General features: G+C 48.6%; 6 protein-coding genes across 6 annotated transcripts; 4 read left to right on the forward strand and 2 right to left on the reverse strand.

Moving 5' to 3' along the window:
• Positions 1-644: 644 nt before the first annotated feature.
• Positions 645-4,710, reverse strand: BHQ10_009295 (uncharacterized protein; the record flags this gene model as incomplete). The annotated part of the gene is made up of 6 exons (XM_040882195.1): positions 645-1,451; positions 1,510-2,664; positions 2,716-2,818; positions 3,178-3,652; positions 3,709-3,839; positions 3,893-4,710. The coding sequence occupies 6 exons, from the start codon at positions 4,708-4,710 to the stop codon at positions 645-647; spliced, it is 3,489 nt and encodes a 1,162-aa protein (XP_040737797.1).
• A 1,149-nt stretch (positions 4,711-5,859) lies between these two features.
• On the forward strand, positions 5,860-8,152 carry BHQ10_009296 (uncharacterized protein; the record flags this gene model as incomplete). The annotated part of the gene is made up of 3 exons (XM_040882196.1): positions 5,860-5,899; positions 5,978-6,197; positions 6,247-8,152. The coding sequence occupies 3 exons, from the start codon at positions 5,860-5,862 to the stop codon at positions 8,150-8,152; spliced, it is 2,166 nt and encodes a 721-aa protein (XP_040737798.1).
• A 199-nt stretch (positions 8,153-8,351) lies between these two features.
• On the reverse strand, positions 8,352-9,753 carry BHQ10_009297 (uncharacterized protein; the record flags this gene model as incomplete). The annotated part of the gene is made up of 2 exons (XM_040882197.1): positions 8,352-8,669; positions 8,734-9,753. 2 exons carry the CDS (start codon positions 9,751-9,753, stop codon positions 8,352-8,354), a joined length of 1,338 nt encoding a protein of 445 aa, XP_040737799.1.
• A 2,825-nt stretch (positions 9,754-12,578) lies between these two features.
• BHQ10_009298 (uncharacterized protein) lies at positions 12,579-13,511 on the forward strand (the record flags this gene model as incomplete). Its single annotated transcript, XM_040882198.1, has 1 exon — positions 12,579-13,511. One exon carries the CDS (start codon positions 12,579-12,581, stop codon positions 13,509-13,511), a length of 933 nt encoding a protein of 310 aa, XP_040737800.1.
• Positions 13,512-14,126: 615 nt separating this feature from the next.
• Positions 14,127-16,210, forward strand: BHQ10_009299 (uncharacterized protein; the record flags this gene model as incomplete). The annotated part of the gene is made up of 5 exons (XM_040882199.1): positions 14,127-14,424; positions 14,480-14,559; positions 14,610-15,378; positions 15,427-15,900; positions 15,960-16,210. 5 exons carry the CDS (start codon positions 14,127-14,129, stop codon positions 16,208-16,210), a joined length of 1,872 nt encoding a protein of 623 aa, XP_040737801.1.
• A 1,694-nt stretch (positions 16,211-17,904) lies between these two features.
• BHQ10_009300 (uncharacterized protein) lies at positions 17,905-19,860 on the forward strand (the record flags this gene model as incomplete). The annotated part of the gene is made up of 3 exons (XM_040882202.1): positions 17,905-18,129; positions 18,191-18,323; positions 18,374-19,860. The coding sequence occupies 3 exons, from the start codon at positions 17,905-17,907 to the stop codon at positions 19,858-19,860; spliced, it is 1,845 nt and encodes a 614-aa protein (XP_040737802.1).
• Positions 19,861-20,126: the final 266 nt, after the last annotated feature.

The following is a 20,126-nucleotide window of genomic DNA, read 5'->3' on the forward strand; positions in this document are numbered from 1 at the left end:
TCAGGCTTTTTCTATGATGCTAAACGATTCATTCTTAAAAATGCTTACATTGCGGGTATTGGTCCACTGCAACTCTACAGTTCCAGGCTAGTGTTTTCACTGATGCAAAGTATTGTTAGAAGGATATTTCTTGCTAGTATACTCAAACACTTGCATATACAACCACAGGTAGATGATTTATGGATCCCAGGACTATAAACACTCAAGACCCATTCAGGCTAGGTTTATTCAGTAGCCTTCTCTCCCAACGGGCAAACCTAGCTTCAGGGTCTAGTGATAAAAATATCAAGCTCTAGGACATCAAGGCTGGCTCTGAACTGCAGGCCCTTAAGAGCCATTCTCAACCTCCAAACAGGACGAATATAATAGTACAACACGGCTGAAGAAACATGCCTGGATAAATGCTAGCAAACAGGAGATAGAAACGCCAATTTTGCAGGTAAATTAATATACAGGATGCTGTTGCTCCGTGAAGAAGAAATGATCAAAAAGAAAGCCCCCCGTGAATGAATCTTGTGCCATCTTTTTTTGGTAACGCCGGAATTAAATTGAAAACTCCCATGAGGGTAAGGTATGCAATGAGTCAAACCGTGCATGATGCAATAACTTGTAGTCTAAATGATGAGGGTATCAAGTAGCCGACATTAGTTCAAATCGGCGGGGTCATGGCGAAAGGTGCAGTCATCACCCTTAAGACATTTGCCTTCTCGCCAGAATCGACATGCCACCGACCCAGCGCGTGGATGTTTCTTCGCTTCGGGGTCGACGTACATTCGGGGACGTTTTGCGCTGCCTTGTGGGCCGTAGCCATTGTTCTCGTTTCCGCGGCCAATGTCACGATATCGTTTACGCTCTGGGTCTTCATATAGACCGGACGAGGACTGAGCTGGCGGTTGTGGCTGTGACACTGGAGAGCCTGTTCTTTGGCCGCTAAGTTGGGAAACGAGCGCTGCAAGATTGGGGGCGATGCCTGCTGGTGCTGCAGGTATTTGTGGAGCGACTGGTTGCTGTTGTTGCGCCATTTGCTTCTGAGCGTTTAGCACAGCAAGGATTTTTTGAAAGTCGATTGGTTGTCCCGACGGAGCAGAGACAGGAACTTGAGGAATCTGAGGAATCTGAGGGATCTGTGGTATTTGTGGTATTTGTGGTATTTGAGGTATTTGAGGAATCTGCGGTATGACTGGCGGTGCTTGCTGTTGCTGTCGGAATAAATTGATAGTCTGCTCAAGATTCGCGAGAGGGTTTGGTTGAGTTTGTGCCGGCTGTGGAGCAGGAACAGGAGGCGTTGTAGATTGTACCTGTTGAGGTGCACTCTGAATGACTTTCAGTAAATTAGCAATATCTAAAGCGCCACCAGGAACGACTGGCGCAACAGGTGCAATAGTTGCAGCGGGTGCAGGAGTTGGTGCGGGTTGCGAGTTGATCATCGCCAAGTAGCGAGCAGAGCGAGCCTATTAAGCCACAATGTTAGAAAATTGTTATTGAAAAATGGCTAAAAGTATAAGATACCTTGACTTTGTCATCAGGCTCACCAAATAGCAGTTGAGTGGTAGGCGGCTCGTCATCAGTAGGCGCAGGAGGTTCCCTAGGTGAAGCCGGCACATCTGCAGCAGACGTATAGAAAACCATCAAAGTGGTGGCTTCTCTGCTCTCCTGAGCAAGTTTCTCAGGGCTGTCCGGCTCCTTGTTTCCACCTCTCTTGATGAAATTGCTCGCTTGGTCCTCGTTGCTCAAGTCTTGGTCAACAGTAGGCAGGCTTGTCCAAGGATGATACTCTTCTTCCTGTGGCTCCACCTCATCGTCCTCGTCTTCATCCAAGTCTTTGTGAAGCTTGAGCATACGGCCTTCTCCTTTGATATCGTCAACGTCCCTCTTCAGGTCATCATCCATACCAACGACCTCTTCAGGATCGTGAGTGAACAAGCGGACCTCAGTGAGAGAGTCATCGGGCTTCCAGCTGACGCGAAGTTTCCGGCGTGCTTCCTTTCGAAGACGCTTTTCACGCTCTTCTTCCGTTTCAGGTGGAAGATCGTCGGAGGGCTTCTTGACTTTGGCTTCCTCTTTTTTGTTAAGGTCTGCTAGTATATCACCAAACGAGAAAGCTGGTTTGGAGGGTGCTGGCTGTGGCGATTCTTTCTTATCAGTTGCAGCACCCCCCTTTTCCTTGGCCGCAGCGGCAGCTGCAGCAGCTCGCGCCGCATTTGAGGTTCCAGGCTTCTTCGATGCGGAAGCCAAACTACCAAAGAGACTACTTGGTTTGGGAGGAACGATGCTAGCCTTGGGTCGAACAGCTGGAGCAGCGGCGGCTTTGTTATCCACAGCTTTGGCCGTGCTGCCAGTAGCCGCTTTAGCAGAAGGACCACCTTTTGCTGCTAGGACTGGGTTTACTATCTTCTTGGTGGCCGGGAGGCCATTGGGTTCTCCATCGCGAGTACGCTTGACTCCAGTGGCGGATGCGTTCGACTTGTCAGGTGTGGCGTCTCGAGAAGATGAGTTGCCGTTAGACTCCTGCTTTCGTTTCGTTGATTGGGCTGCATTATCCATGATCTTTTGAGCCAAGTCTTTGCCAGGTTGGATGCCTTTTTTGATTATTCTTGGTAGAAGTTTTGAGACATTTGTCTTGAGAAGAACCTCATCGTCCATGGTCGTGAAACGTGATAACAACTAAAATGTATCATGAGTGTGAATCATTCCAACAAGTTGAAGAAGTCTTACTGTGAGAATGTTGACCAGCAATACGCCCTCATAATCCGAGGACTGGTGACGATCAAGTAAAAAAGAGTATAAAGCTGCAACAGCCATTGGGTGCTCTCCTAATCTATAAGATGTTAGCTACGTTTAGTTTTGATCCAAAGACTGCGTTTGAAGTGATTAACGGAAGGGGGTTGCTAGAATGCTGCCACGGCATTAACATGGCACAGCAGCAAAGCATTTCCCATGTAATGTAATCTCAAGATTTTATTTGCGAATTTTGGTAGTAGAGACGATACTGCACACATTTGTGTATGACCAGTGCTCGAATCATGCCTTGTTCGGCAATTAACTATCTTTTTAAGTTCGCTCACTATCCATTTTGAGATGGTTACATGGTAGATGTGTGCATTCTGCATCAAAGTTCTAGAGACGCAATAGAATTGATGTGCTAGTGAGATTAGAAGGGGAGGAAAATGTACGTACTTTTCAACAATAACAGGATGACCCTTGTCTATCGCTGTGGTAATGACGGCGTTGATGAGTTTTCGTTGCTGGACGACTTGATTTCTCAGCGAGGACGCTTTATCGTTGTTGTTCTGGTTCTCAGCATCCTTCATTGCCTGACTGAGCGACTTCCATTCGTCTCTGACAGTCTTGACGACATCCTTGAAAGCAACAAGAGCATTCTTAATCTTCTCAACGCTAGGGTACTTATTACGCGGTGACCAAATAGCTTTGATGGTATCGTATTGAACAGCCCCCTCTGGATCCGTCGGACGCACGGCAGGCAGAGGCGAAGGTTCATCCGGTTCTTCAACCTCTAGCTCCGAATCAGAAGTGTCAGAAATCGAGTCAGATCTCGCTTTGTCATTTGGTGTTTTGAGTGGGTGTTTCTTAGGCCTTCCTCGTTTCCTGGGACTTGGTATTTGAGCAGCCGGCTTAGGTGCTCCATTTGGTGCTATGAATGGTATCAGAATGGACAAATCTAGAAGTGTGAAAACATTCGATACATACCTAGCATTCCGGGGACAGGATAGGGTGCTAGATGAGGCAGTTGTCCCATAAGGCTAGGGGCCAAATGCTGTCTAGCATTGAGTTGTTCCGCATTGAGCTGGGCTAAGTTGTCCGGAAAAGCTTGATACGCCCTGATATAGGTTAGCTTCAAGCATCCAAATAATAATTGACGAGGATCACGCACTTTGGGTCATTAGGACGCTCGTACGAGGATGCATTCGGATTGTAGAATAAGAATTGGTTCTGTGATGAATGAGGTCCACCTGATGCTTCTTGAAGTGAAGAGAGGAATTGTGGATCAATCGTATTTTGAAAGTTCAAGCCTGCGGTTGCCGCATTCTCAAATTGGTTGAAATTAGGTGCTTGTGCATTGCCGGCATTCGTTGGCATGATGTACTGATGGCTCTGTGTAGACTGAGCTCCTCCCGACAAAACAGGCTGCTGCTGGGTAGCAGGAGGTCGTGGAGCGATGGCCTGATGTCGGGGTTGTTGTTGAGCATATGTGCCGGCAGGCTGTAGACCGGGCTGCTGGTAATATTGGCCAGGGATTGTATATTGATAAGCAAGATTTTCAGGACTTATAGTACGGGAATTATATGAGACCCGATCCTGGGGGAACTGTTGCTGTATCGAATATGGATGTTGTTGAGAAAGTCCGTATGCTTGGCCAGAAGGGTCATTTGCGGTCTGAGTCGAAGACGTAGGTTGACCCCAGGCCTGAGGCGTCGCAGAGTAAAAGTCCCGGATATGATCATTTTGCTGTGGGAAAGAAGGCTGTTGTTCAGACTGCTGGTTGGTCTGTGTAAAGATTGGATGATCCCATGTAATGCCTTGGGGGCCCTGTTGTTGGTTGGATTGCAATTGTGGGTCCGATTGTTGAACATCTAGCTCCGGAAAGATGCCTTCCATATTATTCCAGATATCGTCGGCAAAAGAAGTCTGCTCAATGGCGGACGGAGCATTATTACTCTGTGGTGGTTGAGGTGTTGTTGATTGCTCCATGTTTGTTGCAGATTATACGTGCACAGGTCACGTGATACAACGATCAACCGCGTGGTCGTTATGGAGAAGAGGCGTGGAATTATGGAATAGCCAGCTGGTCCAATGAGCAGAGTGCGGGCGGAGTAATTATTACCACACAAATTAAGATGCGCGCAATTTCACGGACCGAACCAGGGTAGTCGGGTCGTGGAAATAAAGGCCGCCTATCGTGTGTCTGATCCAGCCAGGGATTCTGTAAAGGTCGGGCAGTCGTCAGGATGAATTCAGTGAGACAGCCGTACAGACTCCACCTCGAGCGATGTGCCTCTTCTAGCTTAAGCTAGTTGATTAATAGATGTGGCTGAGCTGCAGTAGTGTGTCTGGCATCTGTTCAGGCGTTGATGTCTCTTTTTCGATCAGATCGTGGGAGCTGCTGTCCAGTCGCTCTTTAGGCAGAGAAACAAATGAAAAAGCACGGCAAATCACAATACAAGCATGTACAGTAGGAGAATCTCTGTCTCTTAGCTCCTTCTCGTGCACTCTTTGTGTCCAGCTATTCTGACTCCCGCTTCTCTAGTAGTAAAATCAAAGTAGGCAGACAAAACCTATTGAGTCCTGTCCTCAGACAGAGATCTCACAGTGACGCGTTTTCAACAGTAGCGCCGTCTAACTTGCCTTAAGAAACTCTCGATTAAATGAAAGAAAGAGAGCCCTAATACAGAGAGCCAGAGAAAAGCTGCTTCATGGCAGCAGAATCAATCGCTTTACAGGTGTGTGATGATGGGTGTAGTTGAGGTAAGTGGTGAGTGAATGTGAAGTGAAAGACGGAGCAGAGGGCGAGAAGAGAAGAGCGGGAGATTGTGTCGTGTCTCTCCAAATCAGGTCTAGCGGTGCACATGATCTGCCAAGGGGTGTGGTAAATGTTTGTTTTGTTTGCTTGCTTCTATATCACCTGATTGGCTGCCGCTGCGGCCTGTGATATGTCACTGCCCGTTGCTGCCAAGTGGACGATAGACAAGCATAATGTATCAAAATATCGAGCTGCCTGCTGCCGTTCTCTGAGACAATCTGACTAGAATCTCTCATATAGCCGTGTTTGTATGAGATAATCTGGCAACTGTTTCCTACTGAAATTTGCCAGCGACAGACGTCGACACCTGTTCTGTCGCGATGGCCACCTTAGCCCTGTCGCTGCGGGACCGGCAAATCGGTGAGCTGCTCTGCTGTTCTAAACTACATCTTTTACTCTCGGCATTGAGTCTGTATACTAACGGTACACTACTATTAGCATCCATCCAAAGAATCCTCAACCTCAATCACGAAGTCCAAGCCTCCAGCGATGCGCAGGCTGATGGCGCCGCGGCCGTCATCCCCCAGTCTACACCAATCCTGAACGAAGACGGAGATCCGATATGGAAAGTCCTAGTGTTTGATAATAAAGGCCGAGATGTGATCAGTAGCGTACTACGAGTGAATGACTTGCGGGCGTGGGGTGTCACTATCCACTTGTATGCACCACCATTTTCGACTTTGTTGACATTGACTGACGCTTTTCAGGAACATAAACTCTGCACGATATCCGATACCTGACGTACCCGTCGTTTACCTTGTGGAGCCGACTGCAGTGAACACGCAACTCATCAATTCAGACTTATCTCGCGGGCTATACTCCCCCGCCTACGTCAACTTTCTCTCGTCGGTACCGCGCCAGCTACTGGAAGACTTCGCATCACAGATCGCAACATCGGGCACGGCAGAACATATATCTCAAGTCTTTGACCAATACCTGAACTTTATCGTCGCGGAGCCGGATCTGTTCAGCTTGGGCCTTGGTAATGACTCGTACTGGAAGATCAACAGTGCTCAAACAAGCGATGAAGATCTCGACAACATCGTGGATCAAATTGTCAGTGGACTTTTTGACGTCAGTGTCACTATGGGCGCTATACCCATCATTCGATGCCCGAAAGGCGGCGCTGCCGAGCTTATAGCCACCAAATTAGATCGCAAACTGCGCGACCATATACTCAATTCGAAGGATAATCTGTTTTCGAGCAACAAACGACCAGGAGCTGCCGTGCCATCGTCGCGACCGGTAATGATAATTGTGGATCGGAATGTTGACCTCGTGCCGATGCTGTCCCACGGATGGACTTACCAGTCTTTGGTGCAAGATGTTCTGAAGATGCACCTGAATCGTATCACGGTGGAGACGCTGGTGGACGAATCGGACCCTTCAAAAGGAAAGACTAAAAAGGCATATGATCTTAATGCGACAGATTTCTTCTGGAAACGTAACGCCAACGTGCCCTTCCCTCAAGTGGCGGAAGATATTGACGCCGAGTTAACAAGGTATAAAGAAGATGCCAACGATATTACAAAAAAGACAGGAGCATCTTCAATCGAAGACCTTCAAAATGACACCAGCGCTTCTGCACATCATCTCAAAGCAGCCATTACTCTACTTCCAGAGCTACGCGAGCGCAAAGCTACCCTCGATATGCACATGAACATTGCTACGGCGTTACTACAAGGGATCAAAGACCGACAACTCGACAACTTTTTCCAACTCGAGGAGAACATCAGCAAGCAAACCAAAGCTCAAATACTAGAACTGATAAATGACCCGAGCAAGGGTACGGATGCGTCCGATAAACTACGGTTGTTTATCATCTGGTTCTTGACAACAGAACTGGAATTGACAAGGGCGGAAATGACACAATTTGAGGAAGCGTTGCAGAAGGCGGGAAATGAGGACACGGCCTCTATTGCATATGTCAAGCGGGTACGAGAAATTACCAGAATGACCATGATGACGAGCTCGACTGGGGCTCCTCAACAACAGTCATCCGACCTCTTCAAGGGTTTTTCGTCTCTTTCCAACAGACTGACTGATCGCATTACCTCTGGTGCTCTTGGCGCCAACTTCGACTCTCTGATTTCTGGCGTCAAGAATTTCCTTCCGGTCAACAAGGATCTCACCCTCACCAAGATTACAGAGTCGATCATGGATCCTCAATCCGCTTCCAGTTCGGCCATTGCCAAGACCGAGAATTATCTCTACTTTGATCCGCGTAGCGCAAATGCACGAGGTGCCATGCCCACATCCTCCGCTGCGCGGGGCCAACAGCAGACCGGCGCAGGCTCCGCGTCGACGCCCGGAATCACCGCTAGCTTCGGACAGCGTCGTCAGGCCTTTAACGAAGCCATCGTCTTTACCGTTGGTGGTGGCAGCATGGAGGAGTACGGCAATTTGCAGGACTGGGTCGCTCGCACGAGCGGTCAACAGGGTACCACTGGTGCCGGCAGTGCTCCAGCCGGCGCTGCTGGTCCCGCCGGTACTAGCGTGGCTGCTGCATCGGCCGGAACACACAGGAAGAGAGTTGTTTACGGGAGCACAGAGCTCATGAACGCGTCTGATTTTTTGACAGATGCATTGGGAAGACTGGGCAAGGAGAGTTGATCAACACTCCAAAGAAAAGATTTACCGTCATGCCGTAATTCTATCTGGCAGGTTACGTATTGATGTTGGTTAGGTATAGATGTACAATAATATTTTACAATGACATGCATGCCTTCTTCCTTTCCAGACACTTTCTAGAAATTCTGTCTAAATTAACCTTGACATCCTGATTATTTTTTTGAAAGGAAGTTTAATTTATCTACAACCCATACTTGACCTTGATCTCCTCCTCGGAGAACTTTCTCGTTTTACTCCTCAACATCGCCGCCCTCTCATCCAACGACATCTGCATCTGCGTCTCCCCAATGGGCACAAGGCATTTCGCTAGATATCTGTAGTCCTTTTGCATGAGTTTCACGGTCATCATGATGTAGTCTATATTTTTGAAAACGAGTGCTCGCTCCGTCGCGTATTTGTGTTTTGCGCGCATGAAGGCGGCTGGGTGGTCGCGCCAGTGGCGGCGTGGGTTGAGGTGGTGGGATGTGTGGTAGCCGTCATTGAAGCAGAAGCGGTTTGACTATTGAGCAGTGTTAGAGGGTGCAAGGAAGGGGGACAGAGAAAGGGGTGGGGGAGAGACATACAGCGACATCGATCAGTGTGATGCTACTCCTCAAATCGGACGTCGGGTCCTCCTCATCCACGAGTGCGTGTTGGCCCCAGTTTCCAACCATAAGCCCTATCCTGAGCATGCAGAGCGGCAACAAAAAAGCAAACACAGTCGCGCGCGCATCAACGTATCGATATAGTGCTGCAATCGAGATGTATGTGCTAACCTCCCAAAAGAACGCTTTCAGTCCAAGCAAGTACTTCCCATGCCGGAAAAAGTAGAGTGGCAATTCAATCCACACGAGGAACATGAACCGCAGMACGTAGTGCGCAAAATCCGGGATTGAGTCGCGCTGATACCGGATTGTAGAAGATAGGTCATCGGGTCCATTGCCCTCGACGTGGTGGTGTTTGATGTGGTGGTAGTAGTACGAGTTCCAGGTATGGCCCAGTAATGGGTTTGTGATGTATGGAAACAGGACGTCGAAAGCGTGGATGATGGGGTTGGATTTGGTGAGAATGCCGCCCATATGGATGTGTTGATGCATCATGAGTGTGTATGTGCCGACGTAGTAGCTCTGCATTATCCAATGCAGCACGCCATGGAGGTATGTGAAGTGTCGGTATAGCAGGATCGCGGAGGGCACGGAGGTCGAAAAGTAGAGGAATAAGTGTGTCAACATCACGACGTCGGTGTCGACGCGGACAATCTTGCGTGCGAATGCGATGTAAGGGACGAGGATGTGTTTGTATATATATGGATGCAGTTTTGTGCGGAGATGGCCCATGTCAAAGGTTACGAAGACGGTGGGTTCGAAGGAGGTGTCGGAGGGGTCGTTGAGGGCGTCGAGCTGGGAGATGACAGCTTCCTCATTGCTGCTGTCAGCTGCTGCTGCATGAGGTTTTCTTCTTGTTGTCGATCCATTTGCGTCTTCTTTTTCGGAGGAAGCCGATGAAATGGTAGCTTCGAAATTGGCAATGTCGTGGTGTAGATGCTTGAGAACGATCAAATCGGCCTCTGGGAGGTTCGGATCAACAAAAGCTTGGAGATCCATAATGCCGAGTGGATTGAGATAGAAACGTGTAGGTTTGTGCTACCTGGCCCCATCCGGAATATTTCTGTCCTATAGTATAAAACAGATTCAATATACACCGACCGAAAAGAACAGTTGCTAATGACACTTTATCAATTCATCAGGCAAAATAAATAATTGAATAGGGAGCATTAGGGCCCGTGATCAGCCCACATGGCGTGGTTTGCGGGCCTAAGGCACCAGCACAGTGCTGACATTCCGCGCATCTTCCGGAAGACCCGCTACCCCTATTTTAGCTAACCCTGAGAGCTGAGCGTCGTGGATTGTTGCGTAGACGAGGCCTCTCTCGTTGCTTAAGCTATTTGAGGAATTGCAGTCATAATTAGTGATCAAATAGCAGGGCTATAATATCACCTCGCTATACTACGAACACGTCGTAACCTGATATATTCTGAACCCTGAAACCCTTAAAGTATTTCTGATGATAAATTACCCGACTTGATCTCTCAAGAATTGGACTGAGATCTACCGTGATCCATTCCTGGGGTATGGCTACCTCGAAAAACAAATAGAAACTACTGGTACCACAGGTACAAGATACTTAGTAGTCAGGGGCGAGGGTGTTAGGGTCCACGTCAATCCGTGTATGCATGCATACTCTACATATCTGGGTGGTCCTTCTGGGCTGACCTTAGAGATGATCAATGGAGAAGGATAAGATCTCAGGGCCAATAGCTCGGCCATTCAAGTCTTTGAAGATACACAGTGTGCTGTTAATTGCGCTCAATCCTCTAAGCCAATGTCTCATCCTGAGGCATCGGGAACACCTTCCCACTCACGAACTGACCCGCAGGTTGAACTTGTTGAGCGCGCGATGGCTGGATGTGACCCAAAAGAGGTACATGCAGCTGCTTTGCAGTCTTTGAATGGATCGAAAATATTTGCATGTATCCTTTGCCATTGGCTCGCTCCAATGGGAAACAAGCAGTGGCGAGCTAGCCACAATACTTGCTAATGTTGCAGAGTATGAAGATAGAGATTTCCATTAGCCCGTCGCCATGTGCTGTTTGGAAAGGATCCTTGGAGTGCTGAGAAGAGTTTGGAGGAGGAAAGGCGCGACCATGCCGTGTTCAAATAGGAAAGAGCATCCTAATCCCCCATATGCCGTAGGAGTAAGCTCCGGATCACAGCTCATCTTCATTTTCGGTCTCGAGAATATAGTCACGGGGTACAAGCAAAAGAAAAAATCCTCTCAGCAGTTGTATTTCAAGATGTAACCTCGCTCGTTCGAATTGGAAACACAGATTGACTAGTTTGGAACATCAAGTACTGCCAGTGCCGACAGCTCGTGGTCATCGCAGCCATCGGAAGATTGTCGCTCACATTCGTATATTGACATCCCAAGGCTTTGCATAGAGCTATACCAAATGTCATGAATGCGTGCAATATTTGGTGAGGCCATTGTGGTTCATACAAATTGAGCTGGTCATGTGAGCGACAGCGTTGAAGGCGCAAAATACACATGGTCAGGTGACTCTTCTCTTGTCCGAACTCACCGGTCGGGCGTAGTTGGGTGTTAGTGTGAGTGCAACCATTCTTGCCCAAGATCCCTGTCGGATCACCCAGGCACTGCATAGGCACAGTAGCCGAGATAAGTCTCTTTGCCCGGGCGAACAAGCGACGACGTCGTGCCACTCCATCTACATTTTGGACAACTACCTGATCAGATCATATTTGGACGGATTTCGGCAGATGCATACTGTCATATATGCACGACAGCGTATATGGGGACTGTGATTACATTCGGGCCAATGGTGTCTGTTAGAGACCATCGAGGCATCGCCGATGACAGGTACTCAGCCTCGCGGGGGAGTTTAGGTGGCTTGCAGGATCCGGTCGATATACCAATCTCCCGATGCATCCATACGTATTTGTAGCGTGGTTGCACCGTACACGCATTCAGCAAAGAGTAGGAACGGCTAGCCGGAATCATCCACAGATTTCAATGTAAAGGATCGACTTGACATGCAAAAGGATCCAGTGGGATGCACGTGCGAAGTCGAGGAGACATGCATTGAGTCAACGAATCAGCAGAAAGATGCGACGAAGAAGAAAAAGAACAAATGCGAATAGGCCCATGTGGAGGAGAACGTACTAGAATGGCTGACGTCCGGGTTATACGGGGACTCCCTTGGCACCTGGCAGCAAACAAAAGGTACCGCAGCAATATATGCATAAATCACTTGACAAAGGGCCTAGAACTGTCGACATCAAAGGAAGACCCTTTTTCCGCGGCTTTGGCCCAGAGCTGTTCCCTCAGTTATATGACTGATATCGAATGCATCTGGCACAATCTCTATCAATCACAAGTTAGAACAGTCTTGGACCAGAATAGCACCACATCATACATGTAGCTCTAGAAGAGTAGCCTTCCAAGCGAATACCTGTTGCTGTCCCGAATAGTCCAGTGTCGACATCAAATTGTATGGAGCTGCCCCTCTATTCATTTTGAATCTGCCGGCATTTGTATTGCTTTGAGTCACCTTTATCAGGTAATCTCTATCCCACTTGTCTGTTATTAGGAATCGGTCGTTTCATTCCTTCTTTCGCTCTCTATGCTTCTTTTCTTTATATTGCTGGGAGTTCCCGTCACAAGTGCTGCGCTTAACATGTGTGGTGCAATAGAAGAACAGCACGCAGTTATTGATTTGGTATTTCCTCTCCAACCTTCTTTAACTGTCGTGACAGATCATATCCCCCAACATCGTGCTTCACATCACACCTTACACTGCATCTCACACCGTACCGCACTGACACTCATTGAATGAACGACAGACAACCTGATCATGTCCCCGCAACGACCTCCCAGATGGCCACGACCACTAGTCATCAACCCCCAGACATTGCCACATAAACAGACGTTCATTATTCTGCACGATCGGGGCTCACAGGCAACTGACTTCGGTCCAGCGCTGCTGTTCAGACCCTTCCATCGATCTCGAAACGCTAGCAATACTCCGTACTTTACTACACAATCTACAACAACCTTACATACGGCGTTCCCATTTGCGAAGTTTGTCTTTCCTACTGCATCCATGTTACGTGCAGTAACTTTTACAGAGAGTGTCATTAACCAGTGGTTCGACACGCATTGGCCGTTGACTGAAGACAATGAGCACAGTTCTCGCAACAGCCTGGATGAGGAGACTCGCAAGTGGCGCTCTGAGCTCCCAATCCCGGGGCTCCGTGATGCTGTGCGATACATCCACGAATTGATCAAGGCAGAAATCGAGATCTTGGACGGCGATGCTGGCAGCGTCGTTGTGGGAGGATGGAGCCAAGGGTGTGCAGCTTCACTGATTTCGGTACTGTTGTGGGAAGGAGACCCATTGGGAGGCTGGTTTGGGTTGAGTGGATGGCTACCTTTTGCGGAGGAGGTTATGAATGCAGCTCAGCAAGAGGGGGAGGTTGCAGAAAAATCATCGCTTGAGAAAGGCATTGCCACGTTACGCGACAAACTTGATATTCCAGCTTCTTCACGGACCGACGACGCCGCAGAACAGAGCTCGTTGGACATACCCCTATTCGTTGCACACGGCACCGAAGACAAAACTGTCCCTATCGCCCTCGGCCGACAGATGGTGGACAGTCTCAGAGTTCTAGGCTGGAGCAACCACAACATCCAATGGAAGGAGTATCGTAGTCTGGGACACACCTATTCCGAGAACATGCTGAGCGACATGTTGGAGTTTCTGACGGAGCGGCTTGTATGGCATTGAGATTGAGTTTTCGTTTCATACTTTCGGGTGTTCGGTGCCTGGCGAGATATTCTCTCTTATGAATCTTTTATCGACATTTTCATTACCCAGGATGTTCCCATTGCTTCCAAGTGTCGACGATGAGCCTGATCTGGATCTATTGCAACCCAAATGCATGCATGCATGCATCGCTCCGTGCTTGTCTCATACGCCGAGCTCTGTGATTATGCCACCACAAATCATGTCAATATAAAATCGATGATTGTTAAACCGGGTCAGATTAAAATCATGTCTTCGAATATTAAAACTAGTTTCATGTTGTTGTACAAGTAGTGTAGCGAAGAAGGATCAACATCATTTCCGAGGACTGTATCAGCACCCAATCACAGGCCCGTCTTCGTCACCCATTGACGGTTAGTCAGCCAACAATCCGGATTCCCTGATCGCATAGTAACAACTTTTCTTCTTCGGAAGCTCTTGTCGTGCCTTTTTCTCATCCCCAATTGCCATTACTTCAGCTGTTATTGGCGCCTTCTTTCTCTTATTATAATTTCATAAGGAATTTTTAATTGTATTATTCTATATTTTTCTTTTTACTCCCTTACACGGCAACCTTGCCCAAATCTCACCGTCAAAATGGCAACCACACCAGCTACACAGAACGTCGTGATAGACACTGCATCCCTCTCACCATCCACATCATCATCAATATGGGATCGCATCTCCAACTGGGTGTCTGAAAACAAGGCCGTCGTTTATACAGTCGCCGGTATTGCTGTGGTCGTGACCGGTGGAACGGTATATTATTTGTCGACGAGCTCCAACAAACCCCAAGAACCCGCACAGCCGAAGAAGAGCAAGAATCAAAGACGGAAGGAGAAGAAGAAAGCTGAAGAGGAGAAGAAGGCGCAGGAAACCAAGGCTGCTGTTGAGGGTGAGTTGCTGTACTTCCGGTCGGTGCTGTTATTTGAGTATTAACACCAATGCAGAAGTGAAGACAGCCAAGGTCGAGGATGTCGATGAACTACCTGAGGTAGACGAGAGCACAGTCGACTCATTGTCGGAAGAGGTACTTAATACTCGATCGCGCAAGCAAGAGCGTCTCGCTGATTGTTATAGACACGAAAAGCATACGCCGCCAAACTCAAAGCCGCTGGAAACAAGGCCTACGGATCAAAGGATTACAACCGCGCCATTGAACTGTACGGAAAAGCCATCCTGTGCAAACCCGACCCCGTCTTCTACTCCAACCGCGCCGCTTGCTGGAATGTCTTGTCTGAGTGGGAGAAGGTGGTCGAAGATACGAGCGCAGCTCTTGCTATGGACAACGAATATCTCAAAGCCCTCGGCCGCCGAGCTAATGCCTACGAGCATTTGGAGCAATATGATAACGCACTTCTTGACTTTACCGCTAGCTGCATCATCGACCAATTTACCAACCGCCAGAGCCGCGAATCCTTGGAAAGACTGTTGAAGAAGGTTGCAGAGAAGAAGGCCAAGGCAATCATGGAAGCAAAGGGAAAGAGACTACCCGGTGCTACGTTTGTTGGCAACTACCTTCAGAGCTTCCGCCCCAAGTCCATCCCCGCTGGTCTTGACTCCGAGGATCTGGACGAGAAAACTGGCAAAGGACAATTGCGCAAAGGCTACCTAGCTATGGAGAAGAAGACCGGTGAAGGATATGACGAGGCTGCTCAGGCGTTTGAGAAAGCGCTTGAACTGGGTGACCTTGGTGAATTTGAAGGCGACGCGTTGAACCAGCGCGCCACCTTCACCTACCTGCGCGGTGATGCACAAAGCGCTTTGGAGGATCTTAACAAGAGCATCGAGGTTCAGCCATCATTGACCCAGAGTTATATCAAGCGCGCCAGCTTGCATCTTGAGCTTGGTAAGTCATGTGTCCAATGTTCATTATATCACTACTAACCAAGCGTAGGCAACAAAGACGGTGCCGTCGATGATTTCGAGCTCGCTATCGCACACAACAAAGACGATCCCGATATCTACTACCACCGCGCACAACTTCACTTCATTCTCGGCGAATTCGCCGAAGCCGCCAAGGATTATCAAAAATCCATTGACCTCGACCCATCATTCATCTACTCTCACATCCAGCTCGGTGTTACACAATACAAGCTCGGATCCGTTGCCTCGGCCATGGCTACATTCAAGCGATCAGTGAAGAAGTTCGAAACTGTGCCGGATGTTTACAACTACTACGGTGAGCTTCTGCTCGACCAGCAAGACTACCAGGGAGCTATTGAGAAGTTCGACAAGGCTGTTGAGATGGAGAGCAAGACTAAGCCTACTGCAATCAACGTGTTGCCTTTGATCAACAAGGCTCTTGGTATTTTCCAATGGAAGCAGGATTTCAAGGAGGCTGAAAGCCTGTGCCAGAAGGCTTTGATCAGTAAGTGCCTCTGATCAGTCTCCTCTATCGAAGAGGTATGCTAACTAATTCTGCAATAGTCGACCCCGAATGTGATATTGCCGTCGGAACCATGGCCCAACTTCTCTTGCAACAAGGCAAGGTCGCTGAAGCTCTCAAATACTTTACCCGGGCCGCCGAGCTCGCTCGCACTGAAGGCGAAGTTATCAACGCGATCTCCTATGCCGAAGCCACCCGTACACAGCTCGAAGTCCAGGAGAAATACCCTCAACTGGCAGCACGTCTGCAGACTATGGGCGCTGGATTCGGCGGTCCTCCACCTGGAATGTAAAGTGGTGGTTGAAGACAAAAGTTTGCACAGACACTTTAATATTTCCTCTCATCTCCTCACCTTTAGACTTTGTTTTTCTCGGCTGTATATCTTCGGTCATCCTACAGTCTCATCACGATTCGATCTATCCGGCTTGCGATCTTGGGGAGTTACGCCATATCTGCTGTTCAAGTTTTTAATGTGTGTTTCTATAGTTGAATTCTTTTTGCATGTGTAATATCTCTCTCTCGGCGGGTCACCAACCACCATGACTCGTTTTGTCTCTCTTTCTCTCTTTCTTCCAGTTTTCTTCGTGTCGTTTTTATGTGTTCGTGCTGTCGACCACGGTTCATTTTTTGCGCCGGTTGGCCGTTGTCAGTATTGTTCAGCGCGGGATATGGTGGTATCGTCTGACTGATCGATCAGTGAACGAGTCTGGTTTTTGGGATTGCATCGATCGGTGAATATAGTTGAAGAATTGTCCTTTTTGTACCATACGCAAATTGATCGAATTGTCGTTTTCTATCCTGGTGATCAAGCTGAAAAGAAAAACACTTAACGCGGTTGGCGGAAATGTGGGACGCGTGACCCGCCGGAGAGCTTTATCGCCGATATGAAAGTGGGTCCTTATCGCATCAGATGACGAGCTGGCTGCCTGGGAATCGAGGCTGCTTCTAATACGCACTCTTACTCTGTAGATCCTCTTGTACATTTGTAACGGTGACTGGGAATACGAGACCGACCGGCTGTAGTAATAGCCAGTCAGGTTTTCCTATTTGTGTGGTAAGTCTCATGTTGCAGTGTCGGCGTCATCGTGAAGCTACATCTGTTGCTAGGGAAGGCACGGAACCTGATACCGCTGGTACTTTCATTAATACGACACTAATTGTACTACATACTATATACTACATAGTACTGTACGAAGTAGTTAGTAGTACTACTGCATATTACCAGTATATCGGTATGCATTGTTACAGTGTAAGCGTATGGACTACGTACCGCATCTGAGGAAGGAGCCAGTCGGCTCTTATCGGGATCTGAAACACCGCATTCTTATCTTCGCTCTCTCTCTCTCTCTCTCTCTCTTGTTCGCACCTTCCTCCTTCTCGTAATAACCCTCCATCACTTTACTCTCGTTGTTGACGGTGATACTTCATCTATCAAATCCAACTGCATACAGCCTCGACCGACACGTCAGGTCAGATCAGGGCTCAAAGCCAACGCAAGACCCCGCCCCACGATCGAGTCACCTCTCAGCCTAGGAGCTGCCACCTGCAGCACAACTCTATTGGCTATATTACGCCAGCAAACAGGGCCGACTGCCCCCTCTCCACACCCCCCCAATCTGACGGGTCTATCTGCCTAGATAACCCCTCTCTATCTTATACCCTCCGAGCAGCCTCGACGACGCCATCAACTTCTTTGTGTCCTCTTTTGTAGTTCATCCAACTCGGGAGGGTATCTGACGACATCATTATTGACTGACTTTCGAACTGCACTCCGTCTCGATATCCAGGTGGGGTAACACAGCTTCATATGCAACTTTGGGAAGGGACAATCCGTCTGACCAATTCCTACCAAGTCGCTACTTTTTCCCCTCCTACTTATCCTTTCAAGCGGTCTTTCAGTCCGTCATAAATATCATGGCTTGCGAACAAGGTGTGTTCTCTTCTTTTGTCTTTCTTCCATCATTCTACTCCCAGCACTTGACAGATATGGCTAACGTCATTGAAGTGGTCGTTACCCTTACACCGGTTTATTCGCCGGACACGCTCCCGTTTCGATCTCTCACGTTCCTATCGAATAACGATACCGTGCCTGTCGGTCGAGCGTCGAAATCAGAGAACAAGAATCTGGTTCCTTGTCATGATAATGCCTGGTTTGATTCGCGTGTCATGTCTCGCGAGCATGCTGTGATCGGTGTCAAGATGGAGGACAAGGTAAGCTTGCCTCACTCTTTGTTCGTGTTAACTGTCATTGCTGATAATTATCTTGTTCTAGTCGGTTTACATTCGTGACCACGGTTCTCTACATGGGACACAACTCAACGACGTCAAGATTACGCCAAAGCAGAACACTACTGTCAAGAACGGGGATGTTTTGACCTTTGGTAGTGAGATTTCTCGCGGAGCCCGTAAGTGATGATATTTTTACTGTAGTTATTTAGTGACTAACAGTTGACAGAGACCTTCCGACCTATTGCCGTTCGTCTCGATTGTCAGTGGCACGAAAAGCGCACCGTGCCAGCCATGAGGCTGACCGCTAATACTTTCTCCGTCCCTGATGAAGATGACGACGTAATCGAAGTCGTCGATTACAAGACACTCTCAGTCCAGCAAAAGTCCTCTCCATGGTCTGAGTCGTCCGACATGGAATATGGCAGCGACTTGAGCCGTCCTCTCGATTTGACTTCTCCGGTAACTTCACCTGAGATCAAGGTCTCTCAGTTGCCCACAAAGCCGCTGAACGATGCAACCGTCGCCACCATTCAACAGACTACAACGACCACTAGTGAAGCTGTGATCCCTCCATCCAGCCCACCTTACCATGCAGCCTCTCCTGAGATGTCAGAGCACGAAAACCACTCTGAGTCCGAAGAGGAGGAAGGTGTTAGCGAATCTGAGGACTCTGCAGGTGAAGAACAGAACGGCATGTTCGATGAGGATTCCGAGGATAGTGAGGATGATCATTATGAAGGCAGTGATTGGGGCGAAGAGGCAGCTCCTGACGCTCAAGCACCTTCTTTCTCTGTTTTCGAGGGTGATATGGCTCSCCCMACGGGAGGCTTCAAGATCGGCAACGAAGTCGAAACTTCTACCCGTTATGAGAACCAAGCCTTCTCACAAGTACTCAACCAGCCGACTCTGGCAAGCGAGACTTCAGCCATGGCTGCTCCAGTGCAGCCTCATACTAGTGCAGAGTCGTCTCACCAAGGTTTCACATGGCCAGAATATCTAATCCCACGCGTTCCCAGCCCATCAGACAAGGCGATGGCGAAACCGATGGATATTCCAGCTCCAGCAGTATCCCCTTGTCTGGCTCCAGCATACCAGTCTTACAATAACATTGCACCGGCAATCCAGGCCTGGGCTAGCCGCAATCTTGGTTCCACCAGCAGCTTTGCCTCTAACAATGCCAATGAGTCGTTCCCATTCGGACCTCATAGATCCTCAGGCGGATATCTGCGACACGTCGCAAACGAGATCTCAAGTGGTTATCCACTGAAGACTCGTTACTTGGCCGACGAACAGCCAGAAGTCAAAAAGGCTGACAAGGCAGATGCACCAGCAACTCGCGTCTCGGTTTCGGATATTGTTGAAGCCCACACTCAGAACTATCCTACTTCTAATAATCTCAAGCGTAAGGCGAACGATTTTGAGGCTGATCTTGATGACGGTCCTCAAGATAATGGCAACACTCAAGACAGCATTACGGATGCGCAGCCACGCCCTGATATGCAGGATCTCGAGCTCACTCAATCACAAATTCCCGAGACTCAGCCGATCAAAGAAGTGGCTCCCACCACCGAAGAGCATCGTCGTAAGCGTGTCAAGTCAAATCAAGCTTACACCTTCATGAAGTATGCAGCTGTTGCTGCCGTTGGCGCCGCTGTTGGTAGCATCGGCACCATCGCTGGTCTCTCTTCCCTTCCTGCTGATTTCTTCAACTAGTCTGTGTGCTTTTGATCGAAATATACGTGGGTCAAGACGGACCAAATCAAGATCTTTACGAGGCAATGATACCTTTCTGATTTTTGCGACGGCGTTAAGTGGGGCGTTGACCATGGCGGTGTTTTCAGCTTCACGGGATGGATGGGGATACAAATTGGAACAGCAAACAGGATAGAGCGGACACGATATGATGATGCGCTGCCAATAGGTTATGGTCCTGTACGCATGGAGGAGTTTCACGGCGACGGTTTTTTTTTTTTTTTTTT

The sequence above is a fragment of the Talaromyces amestolkiae genome (assembly GCF_001896365.1).
Source record: "Talaromyces amestolkiae strain CIB chromosome Unknown scaffold23.1, whole genome shotgun sequence".
Taxonomy (NCBI): Eukaryota; Fungi; Ascomycota; class Eurotiomycetes; order Eurotiales; family Trichocomaceae; genus Talaromyces; species Talaromyces amestolkiae.